The sequence below is a fragment of the Empidonax traillii genome, unplaced genomic scaffold (genome assembly GCF_003031625.1).
Source record: "Empidonax traillii isolate 1590-97213 ecotype Southwest subspecies unplaced genomic scaffold, ASM303162v1 scaffold423:size1405600, whole genome shotgun sequence".
NCBI lineage: Eukaryota > Metazoa > Chordata > Aves > Passeriformes > Tyrannidae > Empidonax > Empidonax traillii.
The window spans coordinates 1907-10198 of record NW_020955616.1 but is presented as its reverse complement, the minus strand read 5'-3'; the positions used below and the strand labels follow the sequence as shown (position 1 = coordinate 10198).

Genomic DNA, 8292 nt, shown 5'->3' with positions numbered 1-8292 from the left:
TCTGTTAACCCAGCACTGCAAGGTCCCCACTAAACCATGTCCCTAAGTGCCACATCTATACATCCTTCAAATACTTTCAGGATGGTGACTCAGTCACTTCCCTGGGCAGTCTCTTCCAGTGCTTGACAACCCTTTTGGTGAAGAAATATTTCATAATATCTAATCTAAACCTCCCCTGGTTTCCTGGCGATCTGTTCCCAATTTTGTATCAGTGCTTTAGGAAACTTCAGGATGGTGATTTAGGAGGTTGTTCCCTCTTGACATGGCTAGAGGAAATGAACGCAGTGAGGGTTGTATGATGGCTGAGCAGTCTTGGGCAACACTGAATCTCGGCTCACCTCCTAGGTGGAAGGAAGGGACACAAACAATAGTTTCTTACAATACTGGACAATGAAGGACAATGTAAAAACACTACCGTGAGTGAATGGTATTCATCTCTTTTGCAAAGATTTGCAGGTTACAAGTCCACCTAGGTATCTAGACTGTGTTAAAGGAAAACATTTCAGCACAAGGACATCTTTCCCCTTAGGTGTTCTCCTATACATAAACAATTTCATAGTTAATGCAGTTTTCTGCAGTGCTTGGTTCCGTCTTCTTGCTTCACCAGCAATGCAACTTCAAAAATACGTCGCTTTCCTCCCTATGAACCAAAACTCCCAGAATCAGCACGTTTCAAGCCCAGGGGTTTTGGCTGAATTAGCTCCTTTCAAGCCCAACAAAGCCTCTACTTGTGATTCCCATTCCCCTCACACTCTCAATCTGGGTAATTACCACCCTGACACCACCAGGCTCTAATTACACGGCTCACGAGAGGCGCGGCGCTTGGGGCTGGCTCCCGCCCGCGGGCGGGGCGGGGTGCGCTGCGGAGCGCTGGGGGGGGAGAAGGTACTTTTTGTTTAGAGACCCGGGGCTCCCCGCGGGGGTGGCTCCTGCCGCCCTTCCCACGGCTGGATGGCGGGGGTGCCGGGCGGCTCTTTGTTCCTGCCGAGTGCGTGTGCGCGGCGCTCGGGCTGCCCGAGTGGGAGGGGATCCCGCCCGCGCCCTCGCCGCCGTTAACGGGAGGCGCAGGAGCGGCGGCGGCGGAGCGGGGGTGGGCGGGCAGCGCAGCACTGCAGGGCCGGTTCGGGCCCCCAGCGCTGCGAGCGGCGCTCCCCGGCGCTCCCGCCTCCCCCGGGGGCCGGGCGCTGCCCTCCGGCGGCGCGGCGGAGCAGGTGCCGGCGGCGGCAGCGGGCCGGCAGGATGGAGGCTGCCTTATTGAAGCCGGCGATGATGGCGGAGGTGAAAGGGAGCGGCGCCGGCCCGGGCGTGAGCGCCGAGCTGGAGGTGAAGAAGCTGCAGGAGCTGGTGCGGAAGCTGGAGAAGCAGAACGAGCAGCTCCGGAGCCGCGCCGCCGCCGCCGCCGTGGCCAGCGGCCCGCCCAGCCCGCACCTGCTGCTGGCCCCGCCGCCGGCCCCCGGCGGGCTGCGCCCCGCCAGCCCCTCCGCCCCGGCCGCGCCGTGCATGCCTAGCCCGGTGCCCACCCTGCTGTGCCCGCCGGAGCCCCTCGCCTACTTCAAGCCTTCGCCCGGCCTCGCCGCCGCCGGCAGCGCGCAGGAAGGCGGCGGCGGTCCGGGGGCGGCGGCCACGGTGCTGGACGAGGTGGCGGTGCTGGAGTTGGAGGACGGCTGCGGAGAGGACGAAGACACCTGGTACATGCGGCTCGGCCCTGCCCTGCCTTGCCCCGCTTCGGCCCGGCTGTGCCCCCCGGCCCCGCGTGTCGGTCGCTCCCCGGCCTGGCCTCCCGCGGCGGTCTCCCGGCTCTGCTTAGCATTAGCCCCCAAATCCACTTTATCTCCCTTCTTAGGCTGAAATCAGCTTCCACCCCTCCACCCTCCTCCCTTCTAAACCTTGCTATCGGTGCGGTCGGCCCTGCCCAGGGAAGGGGCGCGGGTACGGGACACGGCTCAGGTCGGGGCTTCACCCCCCGGCTCGGGGGAACTGCTCGTTTTCCGTTCTGGGGTAGATGGTTCAGATCTCAGCCTAGTTTCAGCCTGCTGTTTACATAAGGAATTAAAAATAGCCGGATTTCGTTTCGGGAAAGCCTTGATCTGAGCAGCGCTGCCTCCTCATCCTAAAATCTCTGCCCAGTTGTCTCCCATCTTCAGGGATTTGGGAGGGCTTTTGTCTTTTAGGCATTGATCTAAATTGTTGTGTATCTTAACGCGCCCACGTAGCTCCAAAAGGCACGGCAGGGTATTAGTAAATTAAATTAATCAGAAACGACTAGCGGATGAATAAAGCAAAAAATAAAATCAACCTGGAGGAGTGGTTACGCTCACTTAAAAAAAAAAATAGACGGGGAAATTACAAGCTAGAGATATAAATAAGGCCTGTGCCTCAAAGCCTGTAAGCAACGTGGAGGAACATTGTAGGGGCAGTGCTGAAATACTGTCTTGGCCACGTAACTATGTTAAATGTAAGTGATCCTCAATTGTTTTGAAGTGTCAATAAGAATATGTAAGTTATCTATATAAAAATATCAGTATCTGTCAAAGCTTCAATGATTTTTTTTTTTTAAATGAGACTAGTTTCTGAATCCAGGCAAAGTTTATGGCAGCTCAGTATAAAGCAGCTGTGTTTAAACATTCTTATTTTTGGTAGAAGAGAAAGGGTTTAGAAATTACTCTGAATGCCATAAATGTTTCTAAGTCGTGGTTGTGTGTGCTTTATTGTACACAATACCACGTTTCTGAAAATTGCTTTTGAAAATCACCTACAAATGGGATGGGGATTTTTGTCAGTGTTGCTTCATTGTAGGTATGGCTGGTTTGGGTTTGTCAGTCCAGACTTAAATTTTCCATTGATTCTAACTCCTAGGTTTCTTAGCATTAAGGAGTAGCAAATTTGATTGATCGTGTCCTGTTAAACAAAATTTTTTCCCTGTTTACATTTGAGAACGGTAGAAAGTCATTTTTGCATTGTGCCTTAGTAAAATTTCCTATTTGATTTGCTCCCTGGGAGCAATCCTAAATGCTTTTTGGGCACCAGAACTTACCTCTGTCACACACATGTATGTCCACAGGCAGAATTTCATCACAGGGATTTGTTAACAAGTGTATTCCACTAAGAGTGAATTGTTCTAGTTGTTTATCAGCAAATGGCTATCTGGAAAGCCAAAGCCCAGTGCATATCGTAGTTTTGATTGGTAATTTAATTAGTAATTTTAGGCCTTAAATAAATTGACAAGTTTAGGTTTTCTTGTGTGTCTATGTGTGTTTTGTTTCGTTTTATCTGCAGTTAGAAAAAGGAACCCAAAACATAAAACAAGTAACCCTGTGGAGCTGCAGAGATGTCAAACCACTTTTTGACGTTGAGGTTTTTACAGGAAGGTCTGATCATAAGTTATATGTTTAGCTTTTGAAGCACTTCTGCAGGTTTACAAGAAAGCTGAAAGCTTTTTGGTTTTCTCAGTATCATTTTTTAAATATATGGTCAGGCACTGCAGGAAGTCTGGGGAAATGAGTCCTCTCTTCAGAGAAATTCAATGGTTGATCTCTGCTGGGATTGCCGAGAGAGAGCAGTCACAGTGAGGATATTTATTCTTTGTAAGCTTGATAGACAGTGCTGATTGACTTCAAAAGCAAAAAAACCCCATGGAGCAGACACTGAAGAGTGCTTGTTCTGGTGGGACTTCGGTAGCTCTTGGGCCAAAACCACAAAGATGAAAGGCTACTGCTACCTGCTAGTATCCCAAGAGGAAAAAAATCCTGTTTATGTCTTGGTCTTATTTGCCCCCGCTGTGTGCAGGCCAGATTCCTTTGCAGTCTACAGAGTGTTCTGGTGTCTGAGAATGTGTCTGACTGTAGCGCCATGTATTGGAGGTGGTTAGGCCAGGAAGCTGCAGGATTAGATGTTAGGAAGAAATTCATTGTGAGGCAGTGGAACAGGTTGCCCAATGAAGTTGTGGATGCCTCACCTCTGGAACTGTTCAAGGCCAGATTGGATGGGGCTCTGAGCAGTCTGGTCTAGTGGAGGGTGTCCCTGCCCATGGCACGGGAGTTGGATCTAGATGATTTTTAAGGTCCCTTCATATCCAAGCCATTCTCTTATCTCAAGCAGCCAAGAATAGTTTGCTTCCCAGGAGATCTATGCTTTCCCAGGTGAATCAAGTCTGCTGTTCTTGCTAATCTGCCCGGATTGAGAGCAGCAACCCAGATCTCAGCCTCAAGAATTCCCCCATGAAATCTGCTTTGATACCTGGCTTCCTAATGTGCCTAGTCATCTGATTAATGGTCTGCTCTTGTCTGAGAATAAGGCACATACACTAGATTTTTTTGCATATATTTTTTTTTCTGCTGGAGTTGAATATCAAAAATGGGTTTGCACTGTTTCTCAGAAAATGTTCTTTAGTCTTTACAAATAGGACTTGTACAACATTTGATTCATTTGGGAGAATATACAGTGTATGAAAATTATAATCAGCACTATATATAATAAGGCGATTATATTGTGATAGGTAAAGGTGTGAAATAGTTAACAGTGAAATTGTGATTTAAATATAAAATAAAATATTGAAATTGTCTAATCTCCAATAAAGATAAGTATAAAAGGGACAAGTGAGAGCACCTTTTGTATGTGTATAGCACCTAATGCATTTGAACTTTAGGCGGTGCTAGAATGAAGACAGTGGTAGTGATGAGATGGAAGGTTTTAATGTGAAATCTAGTTCATTGTTTTGTCATGCCAGATCTGTAGAGTTTATATTTTGCCACCTACTTTTCTGAGGAGGGAATAAAGAAAACTAATGTAACTCTTCTACCTCACAAAGTCTTTCTTAATTAGATATCGGCTTGCAAGACTTTGTACACTATAAATGATTATAGCTAACAGAGAAGAACTTAAAAAAACTTAAGTGTTGCATATCTTGCTGATATTTTTGTGTATTTTGATTAAGGTTATACGTCTTGCCTACTAAGACTCACACTTCTCAAGAGAAATCACTGAGTCCTCTGCAGTGGTGCAGGCATGTTCTGGATCATCCAACTCCTGAGATAGAGGCTGCAAAACGTTCCCTATGCTTTCGACTGGAGCAAGGTAATTTTATTCTTTGAATTTCTTTGGTAGTAGGTTGGCATTTTTGGTCTGGTGTTTCACTTGTCTTTGATGTTTTTTCACAACTTAGCAAGCTTTACAAATGGCAGATGTGCCATTTTTTTTCTGCATGTACCTAAATGCGAACAAATGTTTGGAAATCTTTTTCTGATCATGCAGTTTTGAAGGTGTTTACCTCCTTTGTTATTCATTTCTTCTCCTGCACAATTTTTTTAAACTTGGGATCCATTGCTTAAAATAGTAGACTAAGAAGAGCCTTAACTTGACTGATAGTGCTGCTCTGATGGGCTTGGGTTGTCTCAAGTGCTGGATCCAAACTGATGGTTTTTAAGTTCCTGTGGTATTGTAGAGTTATATCTGGGTGTGCTGAATTTTGTTTTAAATAAATACCAGACAGCATTATTCTTACTTTTTTACCATTTAGGGTTTCATTAAGATTGTACTAAGCATTGTTGAAGAAAGTCATTAAGGGATGATGTTTTCTTTAAGGTTTATAACTCACTAGGAAAGAAGAAGAAAATGAACAATGCAGGAAGTCAACAGGAGAAGGAAATAAAGCTAATGGCAATGTGAACATATGGCTGTATAAGTTAACTGCAGCCATCACTAAGAAAGATTGAACATGTTCCTATGTGCTTTAGAGGATATAGGTAGCTGTGGCTGTCTTATCTAAATCAGTCATTTATTTGACTCAGCAATTGTTCCCCCAGCAATGTTTTGGTGAGCTTATTTTCCTTAAATTACATGGGTCAAGCTGTGGTTCCAATGTTGATAATCATCCCACCTTTAGGGTTGAAGGATGTCCGTGCTTGACCATCAGTGGGAGTTTTGTCTGTAGAGTCAGAGGAATCAGGTGAGCTGCTCAGGTGACGTGCTCTAGGTATTGGCTGTGGAATGAATTCAGTAGCTCTCTTTAAAGTCCACTAACGACAGTGGGTGCTTGGCACTTGCCTCATTTAGTCACCTAAAGGTGATGCCTGTGTAGTGCTGACCATCCAGCAGTGAAGCTGAATCAGATGTGAAAGCTTGACTTAGATTGCCACACATAGGTATCTAGTGCCATTTGAGATGGCCTCATTTAACCTGATTTCTAGTCATGATGCAGACCTTCCATAGGTCCTGTGCCTCATCTGTCATCCTTTAATGATATCTTGGCCTCCTCAAGGGCCTCTCAAGGTGGGCAAGCACATCTGAGTATGGACAGCTAAATCAAGGCTGTAATGGGAATGTAGAAACAAGCCAGAGGACTGCATGACCTATTTTTTCCCTTAGAAGGATTTATCTAAATTTAATAGACAATAAAGGTGTCAGATTTAAATCTCTCTGTGGTTATGAGTTCAGTTGCTGTCTGTGCAGAAGTCACAGGAAGTGACATATGTCACAGAGTTATGTTGACAATGAGTTGCTCTGATCCATATGTTCTCGGGGTGATTTGTTCATGAACTTCCTGATCTCTGTACAAAGTTTCTGAGAAGTTATATACCGTAAAACTCATTATGGGAACAATATGTTCAGGGATACAATAGAGTTGTGTTTGTAATGCAGCAATTCTTTGCTAAAATTGCTTTAATTAATAATTCAATTAGTCTCTTCATTAACTCTTATATTTCTTAATGTTTTTTTTTAGCACCTGTTCTTTACAAGCAATACATAATAAAAAAGTGTCATCTGTGCTCCAACTTTGTAGAAGTTGGTTTCACATTTATTTTTCTTGGTTTTGTACCAGGTGTGAGATTTCTGTGAAAATCTAACAATTTGGTTTTTAAAGTAAAAAAAACTTTCTGTAACCTGACTTTCCTGTGTTTTGTTTTGCAGTGTACTCAGTCAGTAATGCATGTGTAAATACGTACCTGTAATTTATCCAAATTTTAAAAGTGACTTGTTAAGAATGGCATTCTTCTTTCCAGGTACTAAAGTTTCAAACTTTGTGCTTGTAAGTTGAATGCTGTTTTCCCCTTTTAGCCATATGCCTTGCAAGGGCATTTTGGAGATGTTTTGAAATCTAATTGCGCCTCTTCTGCTTGGCCTTGAGTCACTGGCTAACAGTAATGTACTTGAGAACTACTAAATGTGTAGTCAAAAAACATTTATAACATACCAGTGTGTGATTTCTGGAATGGCTCTTATGGGCAGAATTCTCTTAGTGATTTTGTCCATGGTGCATTAGCCAAAAATTAAACCAGTTGAGTTTTCATCGCTCTTTAGGCACTGTAGTGCGCATAGAAATTAAAAGCAGTAAAATTGATTTTTGTCTGCAAAGTCAGCATATCTGAATAAGTGCGCCCAGAGAGAAGACCTGTGAGCTAAAAGTAGTAAAAATTTTGCTAGCCTATTTTTGACTTTTAACTAATTTCTGTCCTCTTCTTGAGATTTTTAATTCTGCCCTCATTTATTCCTGCTCATGTAGATTTTTTTAATTACATTATATCCTGATTTTCCTAAAAGTTTTCATTTGTTGTCTGAAATATCCCAGCATTAGGATAGCTCGTAACAAGAGTAAAAGTCCTGTGAGGGACTTCTGCCAAAGCAGTCCCAGGTGATGAAATAATCCAATGACTAGTTGGTCTTTCAGGCTGGAGAATTACTTGAATGATGGTATTTTCTTTTCACTTCGCTGTGCTCACCAGCCTGTTTCTTTTCTAATGAAAATGACTGGTTTAAGTATTTCATGATGGAAGTTAAGAATTCACCTTGGCATAAATCCTTTAGGTTTATTATAAGCACAGTGGTGGTCTCCAGCAGGTGGTTCTTCTGTGAACCACTGTGAGAACTTGGACAAGCTTCTCAACATTCCTCTAGTCTACCACTAAGTAGGTAAAGCTTTTATCGTGTTTATAATGAACTAGGCTTATTACAAGCCCTGTTTCTGTGGATTAAGCATGCTAGCTTTAAGAAGGATGAAAGTTATATGTTAAATGTAACCTCCCATGATAAGATCTTTGCTTGGAATCGTTCCTGTTTCCCACGAGCAATTATAGTATTTATGTACTATTTCTTTGTTGTTTGTTTTGGTTGCTTTTTCTCTGCCACCTTACCTGGATCACTTTTTTTTTTCCTGCTCTTCTTTAGATATCTTTTGTTTGAAACCTTTCTGATTTGTTATACTTACAGCAGTTCCCTATTAGAGGGTTAGAGTTCTCTCTCCATTTTGTTTTTAATCTTCCTGTTGTTTTATTTCTGTAGGTCAGCTGAAATGAACCA

At 44.0% G+C, this 8292-nt stretch overlaps 1 protein-coding gene across 1 annotated transcript; it reads left to right on the top strand.

Moving 5' to 3' along the window:
• The first annotated feature begins 892 nt into the window (after positions 1-892).
• On the top strand, positions 893-5090 carry SLAIN1 (SLAIN motif family member 1). The gene is given in 2 exon segments (XM_027894258.1): positions 893-1688; positions 4934-5090. Coding segments are annotated over 2 exon segments (894 nt in total). The 5' UTR covers positions 893-951.
• Positions 5091-8292: the final 3202 nt, after the last annotated feature.